The sequence below is a fragment of the Monopterus albus genome, unplaced genomic scaffold, assembly GCF_001952655.1.
Source record: "Monopterus albus unplaced genomic scaffold, M_albus_1.0 scaffold57.1, whole genome shotgun sequence".
Lineage (NCBI taxonomy): Eukaryota > Metazoa > Chordata > Actinopteri > Synbranchiformes > Synbranchidae > Monopterus > Monopterus albus.
In genome coordinates this window covers 401,863-424,148 of record NW_018127937.1, presented here as the reverse complement: position 1 = coordinate 424,148, position 22,286 = coordinate 401,863, and the positions used below count along the sequence as shown (strand labels likewise).

At 45.9% G+C, this 22,286-nt stretch overlaps 1 protein-coding gene across 2 annotated transcripts; it reads left to right on the top strand.

The window, feature by feature from the left end:
* Window positions 1-6: 6 nt before the first annotated feature.
* slc9a5 (solute carrier family 9 member A5) lies at window positions 7-21,448 on the top strand. 2 transcript variants are annotated; one of them, XM_020602612.1, is made up of 16 exons: window positions 7-89; window positions 3,547-3,849; window positions 4,564-4,727; window positions 8,255-8,333; window positions 8,410-8,587; window positions 9,122-9,342; window positions 9,908-10,110; window positions 12,657-12,746; window positions 13,692-13,762; window positions 14,125-14,251; window positions 15,911-16,002; window positions 16,634-16,760; window positions 17,825-17,974; window positions 19,189-19,258; window positions 19,459-19,581; window positions 20,184-21,448. In XM_020602612.1, exons 2-16 carry the CDS (start codon window positions 3,594-3,596, stop codon window positions 20,762-20,764), a joined length of 2,532 nt encoding a protein of 843 aa, XP_020458268.1. In that variant the 5' UTR covers window positions 7-89; window positions 3,547-3,593; the 3' UTR covers window positions 20,765-21,448. The 2 variants fall into 2 exon arrangements, with proteins under 2 accessions (XP_020458268.1, XP_020458267.1); XM_020602611.1 differs by having other exon boundaries at window positions 19,186-19,258.
* The last annotated feature ends 838 nt before the right edge of the window (window positions 21,449-22,286 follow it).

The following is a 22,286-nucleotide window of genomic DNA, read 5'->3' as shown; positions in this document are numbered from 1 at the left end:
GTTCCGGGTGGTCCAGTGGGAGTGGAGCTACGTCCAGACTCCGTACATCATCGCCATCTGGCTACTGGTGGCCAGCGTGGCCAAGATCTGTAAGTGCGTGTGTGGGGGGTGGGGGGTCTCTCTCTCTCTCTCTCTCTCTCTCTGGTCAGAAAAATCCAGGACTTGGACTGGGGTCAGTAAAAACTGTTAGTTCATGGATGATTAATCAATTTAAATGAAACCAAATGTCCATCTGTGGCTCCCAGAGTCAGTTTGCTTGTTTAAAATCTGACCAGTAAACACAGTCTGGAACCAGGTGAACCGTTCCTGGGAGAAATGTCTGTCTACAGTCATGGGCCAATGGCCTGTCACTCAGCTGTACTGATGAATGAACCAGACGGGTCAGCAGGTGTGGACCAAGGTGTAGCACAGATACAAATGCTGGGGCAGCAGCAGAAATAATTGGGCTGAAAGATGTGAAGAAAATATTGACCTTTCACACTTGTTAGCAGTGTTGCTGTCTGAAGTCCAGTCTGCAAAGTAAGTAAACCCGTCAATCAGATGTAGAGGAGGAGAAGTATTGACTCTGCCTCCATGGTGGAGCAGAAGTGCACAAGAATCTGGAGCTACTGTTAAGCACCTCACAGTGCGGTACTTGAGTAAAAAAATAGTTGCTGATGGAGGCGCAGCAGGCATCCTGGTCCTTCAGGAAATTTCAGAGTAGAACAGGAGCAGCAGGACTCTGCATCGTAGCCTCCTTCTCTCTTCTGTTTTCAAACATTTTGTTCCTTCGACATGCATTTGTGCGCACACAGTCCTGTGGTGACGCACCGCTGCAGGACGACAACATGCTACAGGATGTGTTCATGTTATTGACACACATGGCCGGAGGAAAACGAGTTAAGCTATCATCTCCACCAGTGAACCTCATGCCAGTTTGGTCCTGATCCTCCACGTCCTGATCCTCCTCGTCCCTCTGGACCACAGAGCTCCACTGTGTCCAGACACCAGTAAACCCACCAGTGGTCACACTGCTGCGCTGACTGACATGTTCCTCCATCACCCTGAACATGAGCACATGCACGGTTTTCCTGCAATGTGAAAGGCAAATGTGCTGCACATCCTTAATTGTTTCTGCCCTTTGAGTCCCCCACCCTGCATTGGCTCTGGGTTCAGCTCAGCGCTGATGTGAGCACTACTCCGTGCAGGCTGAGCTCAGCTCGACTGTGGAGGTTCTAACCGGAGAGGTTGACAGAAAGATTCCAAAGTGAGCAGACACAACATCTGCATCAACTTATGGTACCAAATGGGTTTTTCCATACTTAGTTTCCACCTGAAGTGTACCGTTTAGACAGTTTGAGGTTGGATAGACATCCTTGTTTTTTGTTTGTTTGTTTGTTTGTTTTTATTAACCCTGGTGGATTTGTCACAAGAAGAAAAGCAGGGAATATGACCAGAGTTGTAGTTGAACTCTGTGAACATGATTTCCTCCAGTCTCTGGTGTAAATGTTCAGATTTGAGCTTCATGTTGAGTGGCTGAATGTTCTCAGTGTTTCTGTCCTCGCTGTCCGTCTGGTGTGTGGGAGGTTCGGCTGTGTGTGCCGATATTGACTGCAACCTGTGTGTGGATTTGTTTGTGTTCAGTGAACAATCAGAAATGAAGTTTTCCTGAAAAATCACTGAAAAACCCTAAAACACAAGTTTTACCACAGGACTCGGTGTTGTGGTGTTGGCAGCACAGACTGGAGGTGCAATGTTCCAGTGTGAGTGGAATCAGGTTCGAGTCGGGGTCACACCGACAGTCTCATGCTTCAGTCAATTCATTTACAACCATTCTGATAACTGATGAATTGTTTGAGTCCTTTGTAAACCAGAAACACCTTCTGGTTGCAGCTTCCCATCTGTGACTCTAACTTCCTGTTTCAGTATTTGTGAATTTCACAGGTGAAAAGATGAACTTCACATCTTTCTACTTCGTATCACTGTAAGGTGTCAACCTGGATTGTGGGGACATGCTAATTATTGTCACAATGGACTGATTCGGAAAATAAACCACATATGAGCAGATCCCATGATAAAGACTGTGATATCAGAAGAGCTGAGTGAACCTTTCTGCATCTTCACCACCGCTGGACTTGTTTTCCAGTCCATGGTGGTTGTAGTCTCATGTCTGAGTGAGTCAAGCCTCCTGAAGTCTGCAGCACAAAGACAAAATGAGAGCTGAAACAATTGGTCAGTTACTGACAGAAAAAATGACCACTTCAAACAATAAGCATGTTAAACTATGTTGTGACCACACAGTTAATCAGTTAAGATGAAGTGATGACAAAATTGCAGACAAAAGAGTTTTTATTTGGAGGAAAGGCAGCTGCACTTCAGAAATTTAAGAGCCAGGGCTTGCACTCCTGGTTTTACTATGTCACTGTCTCTGCACTGAAGCTGCATCAGATCAGGACTGGAGACGTGAGCTGGTGATGTGCAAACACCAGGATGTGTCTGACCTGTATAAACGCATCACAAGTTCATTGCTTAAAGGAGAACTGCAGCATTGTCAGAGACGGATACTATGTTGTGTTCACTTCAGTCTTTGATGCTTTGTTCCTTGTTGATTTATGAGCAGAGTCGCTGATGTGTTCCTGGTGTGTATGTGTATGTGAGTATGTGTGGTCATTTGTCATGTGTGTCTTCTCATGACTCACAGCAAACCTTTAATGATGGTTCCTAACTACATGTCCAAGGACATGCACGCACACACACACACACACACTTGTCATGACAACACCGGCACAGTGTATTTTGTGATATAATACAGAAAAAGCAGCAGTGGTCTGACTCATCCTGACCCTGTAAAACTCAGGTCAGATCTAAAATGAGTCGTGACTCAGTAGCTGCGGCAGAAGATCTGATGTTGGCAGAACTGGTGCCATGTTTGTCCAGAAGCAAAAATTCAGTGGTGCATTCATCCAGTCAGGAAGGCTTCAAGGTGGAGGAAAAAACATAAACATGACTGAAGTTGTTGTTTACGTAGAGTCGTGCAGTTTGAAGGAACAAGCAGGAAAAACCTTTATAGTCAGCCTGTTTGTGGTAGAGAAGATCTCAGCAGGTGCTGTCCATATTTGGACACTGATGTCAGTGTTTGTGCAGGACTCCATCGACCTGTAGCACCGGAGCTCGACTCTGCTCACCTTCCACTTCTGCTGGCCAAGTGGAGTGGAGTCAGAACCACATGAAATCGCCTCGACTTGTCCTTTCAAACCAAAGACCCAGCTTAGAAACACTCTGGTTGTGGCTCCAGTGCAGTACAGTGTAATGATATTAGTCCTGGGTTGCTGTTTTTGTGGGTTTGCAATTTGTGTTTCATTATTTGTATAAAGACTAGCTGTTAGCTGTATTCCTGCCTCCAGCTAGTATGACTTTCCCTGGACTAGCTGTTAGCTGTATTCCTGCCTCCAGCTAGTATGACTTTCCAGGGATAAAACTGCATCACACACAGAAACAGGGTTTGTCCTGTGAAACATCTTCAGACTCTGAGCTGCACAGTGTCTAACCCCAGCTGTTGTCCCGCAGTGTTCCACTTCTCCCAGCGCTTCATAACAGTCGTCCCAGAGAGCTGCATGCTCATCCTGCTGGGTCTGGTCTTGGGAGGGGTCGTCCTAATGGCCAGTAAGAAGCAACTGTACCAGCTGGAGCCCGCTCTCTTCTTCCTCTTCCTGCTGCCGACCATCGTGGGTGACGCCGGCTACTTCATGCCAGCCCGCCTGTTCTTCGACAACCTGGGTGCCATCTTGACATATGCCGTGGTGGGAACACTGTGGAACGCCTTCTGCACCGGCTTCTGTCTGTACACTGCCAAACTGCTGGGGGTCATAGGTCAGTCACTGGGGTCATAGCTCAGTCATGGGGGGTGGTAGGTCAGTCACTGGGGTCATAAGTCTGTTACTGGGGTCTGTAGGTCACTTAATGGTGTGACGCCAGAATAACAAGCTGTTGGGTCCAGTCCTCAGAAAAGAAGAGGTGGTGGAGGTTCCACAGGGGCAGGGTTCCTGTCTTTCAGCAGACACCACTCAATTTATAAGAGAGTAGGTGTAAAACATGCAAACAGAAGAAAATGATGCATGTTGCTAGTCCCATTGACAGATTCAAAGAGAACCCTCCTGACAACTCGGAATGTTTAACTGTTCATCACCAGCCCGTCATCAGGACACAGGAGTAGTTTGGCAGAGGTTCATAGACCACCTCGCACTAAAGGTCTGAGGAGGAGAAAAATAACACGTCAGTAAGGAAACAGCTTTTAGTCTTCCAGCTGTTTACTTATGCTCTTCAGTGTACTTTAATTTTATTCTCTTCATCACTGAATGTCGAGAGCTGTTATGAGACCTGGAAACATTCTGACATCGATCTGATATCTGGTGTCGTCTTGGACACGACACGTTGACAGTAGGTGCTACAGCCTGAAACCTGATCCATTATGAACTCAGAGCTTCTCCTGAGAAATCAGCAGCAGACAGGGATATGAAATTGTGTTTCCTGTGGTTTTACATGTGTGGGTTTACATGTGTGTGTTATTGCATGCTGTGTGTGCAGATGAGCGTGTGCAGGCAGACCTGATGGACTTCCTGTTATTTGGGGCATTGATCTCAGCTGTAGACCCTGTGGCGGTGTTGGCTGTGTTCGAGGAGGTTCATGTCAATGACACACTCTTCATCATCGTGTTCGGAGAGTCGCTGCTCAATGATGCTGTCACCGTGGTGAGACGCACATGCACGACATGTACACACACAGAACAAAAGGTGAATGCACACACACACACACACAGTTGGGTGACAACTGACAGGACAATCCCCCACCCAGTTCCCAGCAGGGCTAAGTCTCCTCTGTCAGAGGAGGAAATCTCCTCCTTCCAAACCAGATCCCCTCACTGTGTCCAACCCACTGTGTCGTCCTCATGAAGCCATTCAGTGACCTAGAGCTGCAGCCATGAGTCAGTTCACTGGTAGAAAATTAACTGGCAGCTATTTAGAAGCAACAGTCACCGACATGTTCTGGTTCCACCTTCTTTAATGTGAGGAGCTGATGCTTTTCTTTGTCAGACATGAGAATCAGCTGAGTCTCTGTGGATCTGTTGGTTGGACACAATGAGACATTTGAAGACACACCACCTTTGGCTCTGGAGAGTCACAGTGGGACTTTTCCCAGTGTCTGACATTCTGGGAATAAACAGATCGATCAGATCATCAGGATGATGATCAGCTGATTGATCGGTAACCCCGCTGGTTGGACTTCTACTCAACAAGTCAGGAGGCTCCTCTCACTTGTCACCAGCTGTACATAAACACACATTTTCACATGAGCTCTGTTCATGTGTTGCTAAGGTAACAGAGAGGCTCACAACATCAATACTGCCAACAACATGCTGTTGTGTGTGCATGTACTCATCTTTGTTACACTGTGCGGACCAATTTTTTCCCATGCCATCGTATTGAGGACACGTTGTGTGGTCCTCACCTGTTCAAATGGTTGTTTGAGTGCTCAGACCTGGTTCTAGGGTTCAGGTTACAGTGAGGGTAACAGGCTAGAGGACACATCGTGTCAGTGAGGGTCCTCACAACTATAGAAACACCAGTGTTTGTCAGTGCACACGTTTGCTCTTGTTGTATTAGTAGTATTATGTCATAATCACATTGGCGGGTTGCACCGCCATCCGTGTGTGTGTGTGTGTGTTTGTGTGTGTGTGTGTGTGTGTGTGTGTGTGTGTGTGTATGGATGGGTGAACCTGTAAAGCACTTTGTCCAGGTGAGGTACAATGGGCCCCTTGGCAAAGCCCCCCACCCTCCTACACAGGACCCCCAGAGACACAAAGCAGCTACAAATGGTCCGTTGTTCATAGTCGCTGTCTCTTTCTGTACTGGTTTTCAGTCCAGTTGTTTTGACTTTCTCTGTACTACCACTGCATCTTTTTGTGTAGTTGTGACTGTTTCTTTTCATATTGTTTCTCTTGTTTTTGTACTGCGTCTCTAACACGTACCCTGTCGGTCTGTTCAGTAACCCATCTTGGACTCAGTAGAAGCAGCAAATGGCAGATGGTTAGTATTAGTAGTACCATGGTAGTATTTGTGGTAGCAGCTCCGCTGAAGGGCTACTGCTGTGAGTTATTATGTAACTTCTACACTGTAGGTGTTGTTGTGAGAGGCAGCTTAAATGCAGAACAGTCCAAATGTGAGCAGCAGATATCTTTAGTTTTAGTCTCTGGTACAGGTCAAGCTCCAAAAACTCTGTGTGTTGGCACTGCCTGAGGAAAACCGCAGAATGTTCCTTTAAAGCTTTGCAGCTCGTGCTTTCCTACAGGAGCAACAGATGGACAGCAGCAAGAAGAGCAGCACCTTCAGCTTTACTAACATGTCGCGCTTGATGAAACAGTTCTGAGTAGATTCCCGTTGTAGCTTTCTGATCCTGAGCAGCACTCAGAGTGGGAGAGGACTGCTGCTGTGGCCTGCAGTACCACGAGGACGTCACTGGACCGAGACTCTCAGTTCTGCAGACCCAAATGTCTCTGCATCATTTTATTATTCGTCTTACAGTACATGACATTACTGTGACTCATTTTGCTGTAAACCCTGAAACACTGCATCAGTGGTGTTGATCATAAAATCACTGGCTTTGCAGAAACCCACTCCTACCTGTTAACACTGTAGTAGTTAGCAATAAACAAGATTCCAGAGGTAATATGTAATAGAACAGTATGTAGTTCATATTTAGATAATATTTGTGTTAGTTGTGTAAGGATGTAAGGCTGAGCTCAGTGTGTACGGAAGCTTGATCCGTCTCTGGCGCAGGCAAGAATATCTTGGGCTGTTTCCCTTGTTTAGCCTATGGGTCAACATCCCCTAGGGGTCAACATCCTGAGTGACTTCCTCCTCAGATAGGGAATGGATATATTGTAGCTGTAGCCTTATGTGAACTGTTCGTGTGCTCTGTTCAGGTTTAGAAAAAGGAAATGTGCGCTAGGTCAATGTGACCTAGAAGGTCATCTACTGGACAGTTTAGACAATGCTCGGAAGAAGGTGTGTGTGGGTAGCTGGCATGGGACCGCGTCTTCATGGCTCCGGCCATGACGGGCTGTGTGAGCATGAGCATATAAAAAGCTGGCTTAGAGCAGAAGAAGGGAGAGAGAAGATGACAATGCTAGTGGGACAGTAAACCGTGTACTTTGTGGGGACGCTGACCCAGCCGGCTGGGGGGACGCTGAATTAAGACTGACTCGGGACAATCTGATGCTAACCTGCAGCATCAGGAGAAACGCCATCTGAGGTGTCCATCCATCCGGCCTTTGTCTATACCCCTTATCCTAATGCGGGTCATGGGGGGGCTGGAGCCAATCGCAGAGAGACTGCAGAGGAAAGGGCTGTGGCGTAATGCAGCTGGTGTATACAGAGGCCACTGGGAAGGTGCACTACAGCCATTTGGTGTCCAAAGTTAGCCCCCGCCCCCCTAAGGTGGAAACAGTTTGGTCTGGGTGTTCATCTACAGTATTGCAGGAGATGGAGGGCCACAGTTATTGTGTGAGATTTAACTCATAAGATAAAAGGTAAAGTGTTGCAATATTTGGAGAAAAGGTTGTAATATTTGGAGAATTTAGTTGTAATATTCACTGGGGAGTGTAGTAAGGGTTAGAAATTAACCATAATATTTTGAGATTAGGGAATGGTATTAATGTCTTTTTTTAACAGTATAGTTAAACGCGTGATATTATTAGAATAAAAGAAAAATATTTTTTTCTAATGTGGCCTTAATACGCATCCACCGGCTAGACTGTAGAGAGCAACAGGAGCTGCTGAGTGCACAGAAGAGACCACCTCATTTTTCTGACCTGACAGTTGTTTGTACACTTTGACATATACTATCAATGTGTGTGTGATCATCGACTCCTGAGGGCTCTGCAGCTCAGAGTCACAGGTTTGATGCTTGCTGTTGTTTGAGGCTCATTCAATTTCTGCTTTTTAGTTTCATTATCAAACGTCTTTGGTTGTTTACTGTTTTCTGTGTGTTTGAATGAGTCTGAAATACAGGAGACACAGAATCCTCTGGTCTGGTTGCATCGCCAGTCACTCCTGTTGCTCTTTACTGTACAATGTCAAACACAGAAGAGCCACATAACAAACAGAGCTGGCCTCTGCAGCTGCTTGTATGGAGGCATCAAAAGCAGTATAAAAACTTCAACTGAGAACCGGGGGAGCTGGAAGGGACCTCAGATCTAAAGCCTTTCTGTCTTCTGTAGGTTCTATATAAAGTCTACATTTCCTTTGTGGAGGTGGGAGCAGAGAACGTTCACACAGCAGATTACTTCAAAGGAGTCGGTGAGTCACACAGGTGAACTGCATGTGATCGAACTCTGACTCTTCTGCTACTCACATCACCCCTCTCCCTCTGCAGCCTCCTTCCTCATTGTCAGTGTCGGGGGGACTCTGGTGGGTCTGGTATTTGCCATAATCCTGGGCTTCATCACTCGTTTTACCAAGAAGGTTCGGATCATTGAGCCACTCTTCGTCTTCCTGCTGGTCTACCTGGCCTACCTGACCGCTGAGCTCTTCTCCCTGTCTGCCATTCTGTCGTAAGTCTGTACAACCATGACCAGTGTGACCAGTCTGCACTGTGACAAAACATAGGAAGGGTCATGTTTTTTTGCTCTAACCCAGTACTCGCATAACCATGTGTGTTCTCTTCTTGAACGTCTCCACAGTCTGTGCATCAGAAGAGAGGAATGCAGGATGTCTTCACTGTCACTTTCTGGTGCACAGCTCTCCTTCAGCATCCATACATACATGCTACCTTAGACACTAAAAGTCTAATAATAATATAGACACGCTTAAAGAATGACATGCCTAAAATATACCACTGTAATAAACAACTGTGAAGCTGCATGGATTAAAAAAAACTTCATAACCTAAGCCAATTTCAGGTTAGGTTCGATGATGGGTCCAAGATAAACGTTATTTTTAATCTCATTGTTGATGTTTGTTGTCTAACAACATCTACTCATGGTTTACTTCCACCTCCAACAGCCAGGTGATGAGGTTCCAGCAGGAACAGGGAGGCAGAAACCTGCTGGCAGACACAGTGATAACACTGACCCCTCTCTCCTCAGCATGACCTTCTGTGGCATCGGTGCCAATAAATACGTGGAGGCCAACATTTCCCAGAAGTCTCGGACCACTGTGAAGTACACAATGAAGACTCTGGCCAGCATCGCTGAGACCATCATCTTCATCTTCTTGGGGATCTCAGCTGTGGACAAATCCAAATGGGCCTGGGACACTGGCCTGGTGTCCTGCACCCTTGTTTTCATCTTTGTCTTCAGAGCTGTCGGTCAGTGCCTCCCTACTCTCTTTGTGTCTCTTGTCCTCAGGCAGCTCTTTGTGTTTCCATAAGACCAGAAGAGTAAAGTAGGCTCACGTGATCAAACCAGTGGAACCAGAGACAGATCACAACAGAAGAATGACAAAGATCTAGCAGTAATTGATTCTGCATGCATTGTGTACAATGTCTGACATTGTAATGATAGTATGGGGCCAGACTCTGTGAGAGGTGATTCGTCCCCGTGGTCAATAAATGGCACCGGCTGTCACCCTGTGACACTGGAGCTTCACAGCTGAGATGATGCGTGATGCCGTCCGCAGGTGTTGACTGAGCAGGTTCAAATGCCACCTTGATCTCAGAATGTTAACACTGAGGCCTCTTTTTCCTCCAGCTCACACAACCTGCGACCTGTAGAACTGAGACCATTTCCATAAGACAAATACAGAAAACATTCCACCCTCTTTCTTCAGGATGTCTCCCTAACTGTTCTTTAGCCTCACGTCCTCAGCAGGTACATCTTTTACTGTTTTGTCCTCTGTGGTTCTCCTGACCTTTCATAACCTCTGTATGCCAGGTGTGATCGGTCAGACCTGGGTTCTAAACCGCGTCCGTCTCGTCCCATTGGAAAAGATCGACCAGGTGGTGATGTCGTACGGCGGCCTGCGAGGGGCGGTGGCTTTTGCTCTGGTAGTGCTGCTAGATGGTGAACGGGTCAAAGCCAAAGATTACTTTGTTGCTACAACGATTGTGGTTGTCTTCTTCACCGTCATGTTTCAGGTAAGAGCAACGCCACATCCTGTCCAGACAGGATGCTCTGATGATGAGTTTTTCTCTGTTGATTCAGGTGTAAGGTGACCCGTGCAAACAAGAAAAACACCTGTGCACTAAATACTTAGTTCAGTATGTTGTCTGTCTCCATGAATGCAAAAGTTAGCATGCTAATTGGCTAATATTTACCAAGACTGATGATGTAAACGAGCACAGCCACAGCAGAGTTCATCTGAATGTACCTCACCTCAGAGCAACACAGTGAACTGGATGTAGGAGTGTAAATACACTGCAATAATGCAAGACAAAAGTCATGATCTCAATCTTTAGTTTTTACTGGGTCATTTTGTCGGAGTTCCAAGATGGCTGCTCATAAAAAATATTTCCATCTACCTGTTTTTGAATGCTTCAGGAAACTTGCAACAAAGTTGATGTATCAAAAAAGTGTTTTCTGTTGTCTGAAGACACTGCAACTCAGCGAATGAACACTGGCATACATGAATCATGAGACACAAAATGGAGATGTGTGTGGAGCGATGAGGAGGCTGTGACCTTCCTCGGACTATCATGTGCGAGTGAAATGCCAATGGCAGGAAGTGAGTTGTAAGTTCGTTAATAAAGGACCTTTCAGATGTAGCAGAGCAGCAAAGAAAAGAGAGAAACTGAACTGAACCTAACTAAACTGCTGAGTGTTTCTCTAGTACACCAAGTAAAACTGGATTTTTGATTTAGGTTTTTAGGTTTTTGTCGGGGGGGGGACGGTGAAAACCACTGACTGCACTCGGTTCTCTCTATAGACAACACAGCAGCAGTTAAACACAAAGAAAGAAAGCTGATAGGGACTCAAATCATTACTTTTATAAATGAAGAGGATGTTCATGTGAACACTGCAGGTCTTGTCACTCAAAATAATGAGATCCCATTTTAGGAAGGGCTCACGACCTGTTTCCTCATTCACATCTTTTTATATCAGCATCAAATTGAAGTGTCCATACGTTTCCTTTTGCAGGAGTTTTTGTTAAGCAGTCCCTCACTCTGACAAAGACCTGGTTGGTTTGAAACCAGTTACAAACAGACTCTTCCTCCATCGTTAGTCCCTGCTCTGCCTGAGAGCGTGCTCTCATCTTCTCAGTGAAGTTTTAACCTGCTCAGTGTTGCCAACTCCTCAGTAACTAAAGTAGCTATTGGCTGTCCTAAAAGTCGCTAAATGACGTCATCACCTAATGTGCATAATAGTCAATTTGCATGTAACTAATGGACATTGTAGGAGAGAGGAATAACCTCATGGGAAAGACAAAAAAAGAGTAAAAAACAACAACACCCTAAATACATTTAGAACTATAAATGAACTTCCATAGAGTAGAGTAGAGTAGAGTAGGTACTTGATTGATCCCACAGTGGGAAAATTTCTGTGTTACAGCAGCAATAGACAACAACCAACATAACACCATAAGAACAGACACATAATAACAGAACTTTGATTCTTGGTTTGTTTGTTTTTTATTTTGCCATTGAAATAGGCCATCACTTCTCAAAATAACTTCACGACTTTAATGATTTGTTTAGACCCACATTACATAAATCAATTTTGTCCTGTATTGTTAAATGTTAGAATATCACATTTAATCAAAAGACTGTTATGTGGAGTGTAATTGCTAGCTCTACATCCATCCCTCCTTCATCCGGGCTCAGCGGAGGCTTTGCGCACGCGCGATTCATCTGCAGTGTGGATGCGGAGCGGTGTGGGCCTCGGGACGGGGGAGGGGCTCACGGCAGCACCCGCTGCTCGTTGAGGACAGGAACTGTAGAGTGATATGTGCTTTCACGTCAGTCTCCAATAACACCAGAAAAAGTCGCTAGTCGCTTTTGACAAAAAAAAAGAGGATTTGGAAAGTCGCCAGATTTAGCGAGAAAGTCGCCAAGTTGGCAACACTGAACCTGCTGATTCATTCAACCATCACAATGAACACCAGGTCATATGGACACGTGCCAGCGTGCGCCAGTGCTGGATCGACTGAGTAACACCTACTCACTACATGGTGTCACTGTGGCGCCAGAGCAGAGCTTCATGCCAGCATCTAATTCATTTAAATTCAGTTTATGACTGACTCAGCCAACTGCGGGGCGGCAGATTCCATCTGCTGCAGCGCGTTGACGTCTGCTGTGAACAGCTGGTGTTGCCCATGTTTGTGTTGGAGGAGGATGCACGTGACGATGCAGCAGATGGTGAAGATGTTGGTGGGGTCTGTGTTCTGAGTTCAAACAGATGCTGTGGGTTCATTATTGTAACTTGGATGAAGACCTCACCGTCTTGGAAAAGATTAATTCCAAAGGTTTTCTCACCACCACAGGTGAGACATACACACATCTTTTAGTTTCAGTATAATCTGGTTTCTCTCTGTTAATCTCACCTGCTCATCACAGCCTCACTCAGAGAATGATGGGAAATCCACCTCTGTGCTGTGCTGATATGTGCAGCAGGAGAGAAGAACCTGAGGCTCGTCATCTGTGTTAGCTGGCCGTTCAGTCATGCACCTGTTTCCTGTCTCTGTCAGGGTCTGACCATCAAACCTCTGGTGAAGTGGCTCAGAGTTCCTCGCTCCACCAGCAGGAAGTTGACCATCAACGAGGAGATCCACGAGAGGGTGAGAGCACTTCTCCTTCCTCCTCACAGTACAGCAATCACACACCACCGCTGTGCACTAACAGCTGGAGCTGTTGAAAACTGCAGCAGTTACTTTATCCGCCCACAGCTTAGAGGACTAGCAACTCCTCATTGAAAAAGCAAAGGCTGTTCACCTCCAGAGCTTCTGCTGGAACCTCAGACATGGTGAGGATGCCAGCTACATCCTGTCTCCAGTCTGAATCCCTTCGGCCTTTAGGGCCTGGTTCCAAACCCTGAACCGAATCAGCACGTCACTGTAACATAGGCTCATTCAGCCAACTTGTTGTTCTCTCCTGTGGTTTCTCAGCAGTCACGTTTTGCTTTTATGTGTTACAATGTGAGATTTCTTCAACATGGAGGTGAATGGAGACAGTCCATTTTATTCTAAGCCTCCGTTTAAAAACTCAGTGCAACTTAAATCATGTTGAGTAGTTGTCGTCATGAGGAGCAACACACAAAACCAAGATTTTAAGCCAGACACCATTTGACTTGAACTTGGAGTAAATAAACAGAAGTAAAAATTCTGAACTGTGATCATGGAAAATAACATGTAACTCACTTGAATTAAGGTAACAGAAGTAAAATTTCTAATTTGGATGAACTCAAAACCTAAACTTTAAAAGTACATTTAATCGTCTGACTCAAAACGCTATTGAAGATCATCACCTTGAAATGTAGTTTTCCTCAGCTGTGTGTTTTATGTAGTTGCTCCCTGTGGCCCTGAAACCTGAAGGATGACACACAGACCCTTGTCTTTGTTTCCAGCTTTACTGTTTGTGTGGCTACTAAAGGCTAATGGCAAAAAGAGAAGAAAGCTTCCCGTTCAGCTTGTGGAGAGTAGTGTTGTGGAAACTGTCAGTGTGAGGAAGCCTGACGAGTGTGTGTGTGTGTGTGTGTGTGTGTGTGTGTGTGTGTGTTCGTTCAGGCCTTTGACCACATCCTGACAGCAGTGGAGGACATCGCAGGACTGCAGGGATACCACCACTGGAGAGACAAGTGAGTGCTCATCAGACTGCCAGCATGATAACGTCATGATAACACTGCAACAGCACCAGACTGACCTGTAGATGTGACAGCAGATCACAAACAGTAGTGACCAGCAGGGGGAGCCCTGTCACACACTGTGCAGCAAAATCTGCTCAGTCTGACTGTATGCGAACAGGACTCAGCACTGTGGGTGCCCATCCATTTGTTTATGTCCTTTATATGTGAGCTGAATCTGCCCCTCCCTGTCTCTATGTCCGTCCCTGCCTCTCTGCCTTTCTCTGTTCCCGTCCCTGTCTCTGTGCCTGTCCCTGCCCCTCTGCATGTCTCTGTGTCCATCCCTGCCTCTCTGCCTGTCCCTGTCTCTGTGCCAGGTGGGAGCAGTTTGATAAGAACTACCTGAGTAAGCTGCTGCTGAGGAAGTCTGTGTACAGGAAGAGTGAACTGTGGGAGGCATATCAGAAGATCAACATCAGGGACGCCATCAGTGTCATTGACCAGGTAGGAGGAGGAGAAGGGGCAGTTTTTTTTTCTTCTGCTGTAGTTCTGTGGTAACACTGTTACAGCCCACCTCAATGAATATCACTTCCTGCTGTTGCCATGACTCATATTTAATCCCTTCATTCATGGTTCTGTCTTTTCTATTGAACATTTCCTCCTTTTTCACTTGAACCCACTCACTGCTGCAAGGACTCCCTGAGCAGAACCAGTTGATAACCAGCTTCATGATACTTATCATAGGGGCGGCTGTGGCTCGGGGGTAGAACGGTTGTCTCCCAACCTTTCCATTTGGAAAGTTGGTGGTTTGATTCCCAGTCTCCCCAGTCCACGTGTCAAAGTGTCCTTGAGTAAGACACTGAACCCCTAGTTGTCCCTGGTGGCCAGGCAGCAACTGACAGTGCTGCCATCAGTAAGAAATCACCCCATGGGAATTAATAAAGTAAAACAATTATCCAGTTAGACTCAGTAAACACCAGGAAACCAGAAGAGTCAGACTAAACTGTGGACCGGACCCAGGAGGGGAAAGTTTGTCCAGCAGTAAAAACACTCCATGTTTTACCTCACAGGCAAATGTAACATGTAGGAACCGGTCCTTTCTGCAGCTGAGGAGCTTCTTTTATTTTCTGTTAGTGTGCAGGTTGTGAGGAGGCCATCAGTCAGGTTATTTATTAACCTCATATACAGGTTTTAATGTCCCGTTTATTATCAAGAGCTCCGTCAGCTTTTTCAAACTTTTGTTTTGGCCTCGACATTTTCTCTCATAATGAATCAGAAATAAAACATTTGTCCCTCCCTGGACAAATACACACAGTGAGGGCTCAGCTCCAGGCTTGTGTTACTGTCACACTGGCAGTGACTCACATTTCAGCCCACCAACACAGACTGTATATAAAGAAACCCCTGACCTTCTTAAACGCTGTCTCTGGCCCACCGAGTCAGTAACTAACTGAGAAGAAACAGTGATTTATGACCAGCCACACTGGTGGGGAGCTTTCATGACACCGATACAGCAACGCAGAAGAGCATATATAAATCAGAACAGGCCAAAATAACACCCCAACCCCCCCTGTCTCTTCCCTCCTCCCACCTGTCAACACCAGTGGGCAATGGAAACCTCAAAAGTAAAAACGGTTTCAGCCTTTATCACGTTCAGTCCTGTGATGACCATTAAACACATCCTGGAAAACCTGGAATGTAGCCTTGCAAGATGGATGAAATTACCCTGGAAAACATTAAATCAACACCAGTCACGTTTTTAGGGCCCATAATATTTTTTCCAGTATTTGTGATGTACAGTACAGCTGTGCTCGGAGACGAGTCAGGGTCAGGTGTTCAGGATTTCACTTGTAATGCAGTTTAAACTTTGCTGCCAGTGTGTGTAAAGTTTCCAGTAACCATGTTTTAGTCTGCAGCTGGGAAACATCCTGGGACCCCTGTTGTGTCAGTCAGAGGCCAAGGGGGAAGGCTTCAGTCCATCAGTTATTAGTTTATATTTAGGAATATCTGGAATTGCAGTTTGGAGACTGTGGGGATTATGGGAAATGTGGTCTTCATGCAAGGACATAGCTGCTCTGGAAGGAACAGAAAGGACTGATCAGGGTGAAAGCTGTTACCCATTGACCTCTAACCTTTGGCCTGTGTTTGTGTATGTGTGTGTAGGGGGGGAATGTTCTGACCTCAGCCAGACTCTCTCTGCCCTCCATGGCCAGCAGAGCCTCGTTTCCTGAGGTCACCAACGTCACCAACTACCTGTGAGTCACAAGACTGGCCTACACCTACTAAGACACAGTCATAATTTAGATCAGCATTTACACTATATGATTATGTGCACTTCATTAACTAACATGTTTCCACACATGCACCAAAATCAGTGAGATGATCTTTTTATTTAATTCATAATGTCACACAGCAGCAGTGGGGGAAACTGCACAGGCAATACCTTCTTCAGTGTACTGCGGACTCGGGTGGTCTCCCCAGTTCTCTTTTCTGTCTGTGGCTGAGCGCTTTCTTCACCTCTGATGTAAATATAGAAATGTACAAGCTGGGCGTTAACAGAAACACCCCTCAGACAATGCTGTTCACACAGAACATGTTCCACAAGTGTCAGCATGCGTTAAAGCCTTTAGAGCTGATGGAAGCTGTGGTTGAGTGTCAGTGAAATGTTGCTTTGTCTTTGTTAAATGATGTTACAATCAGTAGATATGCAGTTGGCTTAGTAAACCACAGGAATGTGATTTAAAGAGGAACATTTCATAACTGTAAAGCACCATAATGCCTGTTGTTTGAAGGGAAACACATGTCTTAAGAAGGAAACACAGCTTCTGTCTGAGCTCAAGGTTGTTAGCATCATGCTAACTGTGTGCTGTTGCCATGTTGTTCCAGGCGTGAGAACGGCAGTGGGGTGTGTCTGGACCTCCAGGTAATCGATAATGTCCCCGGAGCCAAAGTGGAGGAGGACACTGAGACACACCACGTCCTGGCTGAAAACCTGTACAAACCCAGGAGACGGGTAACATACACATACTGACCTCATAAATGTTAAATCATGATTGGATTGTGATTAAAGAAGTCCACACGATAAAACCCACCCTCCTGTTCAATCAGATGTCTGGCTCTGCAGCCATTGCTGTAAACGACATTCATCCCTTGGAGGGTTTCTAGGCTCCTGAGAGACGTTATAGGGGTCCTTAAAGACATTTGATGGCTCTTGGGAGGTTCCAGGGGTTCATGAGGAGACTTTAGGGTCCTTGAAGAAGCACAGTCATTGAGGATGTTCAACTTTTAGAACACAGGGACTGTTAATAGTTCACTGAGGAGGTTCCAGGAGTCCTGGCAGTGTTAGCAGGTCCTTCCTTGGATTCTGGGATGGCTCAAGAAGGCTTAGGGATCCTTGAAAATATTATAGAGGTGCTTGAGAAAATTATGTGGGTCAGTGAATAAGTCAAGGAGGTTAGGGGGTCTTTGAAGATAATCCGGTGATCCTTGAGGAAGTTTCAGTGTTCTTAAGTTGAGGAGTTGTAGGGGTCCTTGGAGAGATTCAAAGGAACCTTTAGGAGAATACGTCTGTGCAGATTCTCAGTCATCCAGGTCTAGAGACAGAGAGGAGGTGGTGGAGACCAAACTCAGAGCAAACAGAGAGGGAGCACTGGGCTGAGGTTCATCAGGGGGACATGGAGGGACATGTTGGAACAGCTAGAGGTGCTGGAACAGTTTGATCACAGTTTCAACATGTCCATATGTCAGTGTTCACCATTTGTTTTTGCTGAAAACCAGTACATTTATCATGTATCACGTCATGTTAGTTCACTGGATTAGTGCTGTGATACAAGACCGGACCCGGGGTGAAATAGGCCAGAAAACAGACTGCATCCTCTGTCTGTCACAGCCAGAAAAAGCTCAGGTGTACCTGATAGCAGTAAAAGTGACCAGATTCCATTTAGGTGGACCAGTTCCAGGTCCTGGCTTACTGGGACCCTTAATGGAAGTGAGCCACCCATGTCTTTCAAAATGTCAAATGTCTGCTGTCTGTTCTGGTCCTGTGTCCTGACTCTCTGTTGTGCTATTGCTGTTCAGTATCAGTCCCACTACAGCCGTCACTTCATGCCTCTGGGGGAGAAGGAGCGCCAGGACCGGGAGGTGTTTCAGAGGAACATGAGGAGCCGCATGGAGAATTTCAAATCCACCCGATACAAACACCACAAGAAGGAGCGCAGCTTGAAGAAGGCAAGACCCAACATCTGTTTGTCTATCTTCTCTTCTGACGGTCATCTTTCTGTTGTCAGCTGCAGTAAAATCTCACATTTTACTTCAGGAGATATTTTCTGTAAGTTTAGGAAATAGTGTGAGTCACTGTTTACAGCTGAGCTTCATGATCGCAGTGAGCTGGGTGGATGTTTGAGGCACAGAGTGGGCCATCAGGCTGCGCTGGTGGTGTCCGCATGCTTGCTTTGTGTTGGTGAGACTGTATGACAGCTCATTATGCAGATTTTATTTAACCATTTACTTTTCTTTAGACACAGTGCACAAACATGGAGAAAATGGACTCATTTCACTGATGAAAGCCTCAGGAAACACCAAGAGCTAGACTGGACTGATGGAAAGAAAATGACCTGACATGTTAAAAACTTGAGAAGAAAAACAATTTATGTGGTTCAGTGTCTTTGGATTCAGTTTTAAGGAATTCATCTGGATAACATAAACCAATTAAATGAGTTTACAGTTGCTTTTAAGTAAATCTTAGTGTAATTTAACTTGCACAACTACTTTTCTTAAATAAAAACTGTATTTATTTATTTAGGTAGTCTCCTTTTGATCAGCAGCTCTTTTATAAAGAGAGACTTGAACAAGAAACCGCCAAAGTGATCAAACACAAAGATTGATAAATCAGTTCTATTATAATAAAACTTTAAAATGTCCTAGAGGAATGAAGGAATCCAATCTGAGGCAGTTCATTCCATTGAAACCCTGCATATATCCTGATGACTCATAAAAATGTATAAATTAAATAATATGATTGAATTATTAGAATCAACCCCTGAGAGGTCAACAGCTACTCCAGTTACAGTCAAGCCTTCATAAGCAAGTTCCCCCAGTTGATTCCTGGTTTTACTGGGAGAGTCAGCGTGGAGCTGGAAGAGAGCCTGGAGGTCGGATAGTCCTCCCTGATGACACAAAGGTCAAAGGGGGAAAGGAAGGTCCTGATGCAGAGTGGTTTCTGTCAGAGGTTGTGTGTTATGTCAGCTTCGGTTGTGTCCTGACCTGTCCAAACACACACATCTGTAAAGCTCATTTTTATTACCAGCTTTGTCTGCTGACACTTCGACAATTGTTTCATTACAGTAGCAGTGCTTTCACTGCTCTGTCCTAAAAGACAAAGTGGCTGCCTCCTGTTATGGCTGCAGGAGGACTGACTGTTTATTGTGTGCTGCTTTCAGCAGAGGAGAGGATCCGACACCAAGGATGATGGCAGCGACAAACCCAGACGCAATGTCAGCTCGCAGGACAAAGGTAAATAAAAGTGGTGGTTGTTATTTATGCAGAATCAGAGGGAGAGCTGCTGCTCAGGGCTCATATTCAGTGATGGAGGTGAAACAGCCCTTCACCTGTGCAAATACGTGAGCCAACCAGCCTGTTCTTCGCTGCATTAAAGCTCTTAAAGTGGTCAGTGTGTGTCTGTGTACTGATGTGTTGTGTGTGTGTGTGTTCAGATCCAATGCTTGTTCCTGTGGAGCCGCAAGTGGAGAAACCCTTGGACCCTGAGAAGGAGGAAGATGTCGGGATCACCTTTGTAGCTCGCAAGGCTGAGACACCAAAGCAACGACCCAAATCAGGTAAAGACACACAACAGGTTAGCCTCACCACAATGCCACCCTGCAAGGTGAGGTTTCTCCGCAGGTGTGATGTAGGAGGCATAGTGACACTGTGTGTGTGTGTCTGTGATGGGGGTGGGAGTAACCTCAGTCTTAAACACCTTGTCTCCACTGAATCCAGCTGTGCCGCAGCTGCATCTGGCCTTTGTTGCAGCCTGATGTGAACAGTAAATGTCAGTCATGTCTACCAGTTTAAAAGGAGCTTCACTGACGTTTTACTGCAAGCCTAGTGAATATGCAGCTCATTTAGACGTACTAACACATAGTCTAAATACTGTGCTACCGCACACTGTTTATGTAGAATAGCCTATGCCCACATGAAGCTGCTACACTTTATAAACATATATTTTTCCCTGTTTTGGCCCTTTATCCTCACTCATCCTAAAACTGAGCTTCTGTAAAACAGTGATGCATTAAAACTCAGGGAGCAGACTGAACAAAGGTTTGACAGGATGAAACTCTGTCAGTGCTACCATTTAGCTGATGTTGACTAGGAGTTTTGTTGTTTGAAAAGAAGAAAGATGTTGTCTATACAGTGGCAGTAACAGTGTGTCCTCTTTCAGTCCCAGCAGCTCTGGATGGGTGTCAGAGTCCATCAGCCGTCTCCCCAACACTCAGTAGCGAAGCCAGCCATCTGCCATGGAAGGGCAGTGTAGGTTTGCCTCCACCCTGTGTGTCTGTGGAGGCCACAAAGATAATCCCCGTGGACCTCCAGCAGGCCTGGAACCAGAGCATCTCTTCCTTGGAGAGCATCTCATCCCCACCTGCCCCTGCTGAGTCTGTGCATCCCCGTGTGAATGCCCTCTCCAGATTGGGAAGATCCCGGCCCACCTCCTACACTCCGCCAGGCAGCGTGGTGGGCAGCACTTCCTCCATCGGAGCCCAGGTGTCGCAGGGCTTCTTCCACTACCCTGAGAAGAAGAAGGAGGAGGAAGAGGAGGAGGAGGGGAGCACATTGCAAGAGATGCAGCCACTCATGTCATCTCTGTGGCCCCCCAGCTCTCTGCCTCCCCTACACCCTCCAGCCAGCTCCGGTCTAGGCTCAGGGAGGACGAGGAAACCCTGTGTGTACCTGAGGAGCCTTGTGATTCCGCCCCCTCCTGGCGGCAGCGAGCCACACAGTCGGGGCCCCACCCAGCTGTAACAACAGGTCCCAGATCAGTGACACTTGGGCCACCTGTAGGGCAGAGCAGGAACTGTACTTCACCAATCAGCAGCGTAAAGGCACCTTCACACATGCTGACAACCAGCTATCTGTCAGGCTGTCCAATAGGAACCCAGCTCACGCAGCTTAGATGTCCTCTTGTCTGCAGCGTCACATCCACCCAGATAGTCCTGTTCACTGTGTCCTATCCATATAGTTTGCAGACCTCATGTCTGCTTGCAGCTTGGCCTAATGATGTCTGAGAGTGAGGTAAAAAATGTGACCTGTGTGAAGGCTGAATGTGCCTCCTGTGGTCCGAGCAGATTTTAAAGCACATCACCAGCCACTACATTTCACCAGCTCCTGAAAGTCTAATAGTGAAGACTTTCATATCAAAAGTACTGCTACAAAGAAATCTTTTTTTCCAGTTTTATTTCAGACATTTTTCAGCTTCTGTGTCAGGACTGTCCACAGATTCAGTTTCTTCCAGCAGCAGCACAGTCAGGCAGGTATCAGAGCTGTTGTCTCTCGCTCCATATGTAATCAAACAAATCCTATTCATTCTGCAGGAGGTGGCCACTGATGGAGTGTCCTTTGGGTGAATTCTGCTTTGTTGTAACTTGGATCTTGACTTTATAGTTTGGTCCATTATACTTTCATTCATAATAAAAGTACAGTTGTTCACCTGGTAGGTACAGTATTATTACAGCAGGCAGACATGGGAGGAAAGACCTATGAAAATAAAGCCCAAGATGTAATAAAGAGAATTGTCCTTTACTGGTGGCCAGTCTGAGCCACAGTCGTCCTTTGATGAAGTGGTAGAAACCTTTTAAAGCCTTATTTCCTTGTTTCTTTATTTACAGACAGGTGCAACACGCATCTAACATGTATATTTATTCTGTCAAAGCCGCTCATTAATGCAAAAATGTATTTTGTAAAGCTGCATATATTTAAAGTCTACAGTACAGAGTAGTTTATTTTGAATGACCAAAGTGTGTGAAAACGAGCATAATGAACATTTATACTGTATGTGTGTATAACCGCCTTACTCTGTGTGTAGTTGTAGACGGAGACCGTCCACAGGTGTATTATTCCACCAGCAGCCTGTGTATACGCTGAAAGCCAAGATGTCCGTGTGATGGTTTCTCCAGCTGTCAGTCTCTTGCTTTGCCAAAGAATGTGTTTGCCTTAATGTCCAAAATGCTTTCACACACTCCGCTTCAGCCTGCAGCAGTTTAGCTTCAGGCAGAAGGCCTGTTGTGTCTTGCGCTGTCTGGGGGAATGTCTCATCCACTGTTCATTACATGTCTTTAACATGTTGCAACAGCATGGAGTGCTGCATGCAAAATGCTACAGGAGTTGAGTTTATGCCATAGGATGAATGAAGACATTAACATGCCTCTGCATACAAACTGGTCCAGCTAGAACTGGTCAGATGCGGTTGTTTGGAGAGAAATGAAGACAAACAAAAGGGCTTACCTTTCTCTTGTTGTTTCATGCTATAGCGCCCCCAAGCTGTCAG

Excerpts from the sequence above, each read along its gene's own strand:
- slc9a5 (XM_020602611.1), top strand. The coding sequence starts at position 3,594 with ATGCTCATCCTGCTGGGTCTGGTCTTGGGAGGGGTCGTCCTAATGGCC. Across the intron at positions 3,850-4,563 it reads CAAACTGCTGGGGGTCATAG|ATGAGCGTGTGCAGGCAGAC; the intron begins GTCAGTCACTGG and ends CTGTGTGTGCAG. Across the intron at positions 10,111-12,656 it reads TCTTCACCGTCATGTTTCAG|GGTCTGACCATCAAACCTCT; the intron begins GTAAGAGCAACG and ends TGTCTCTGTCAG.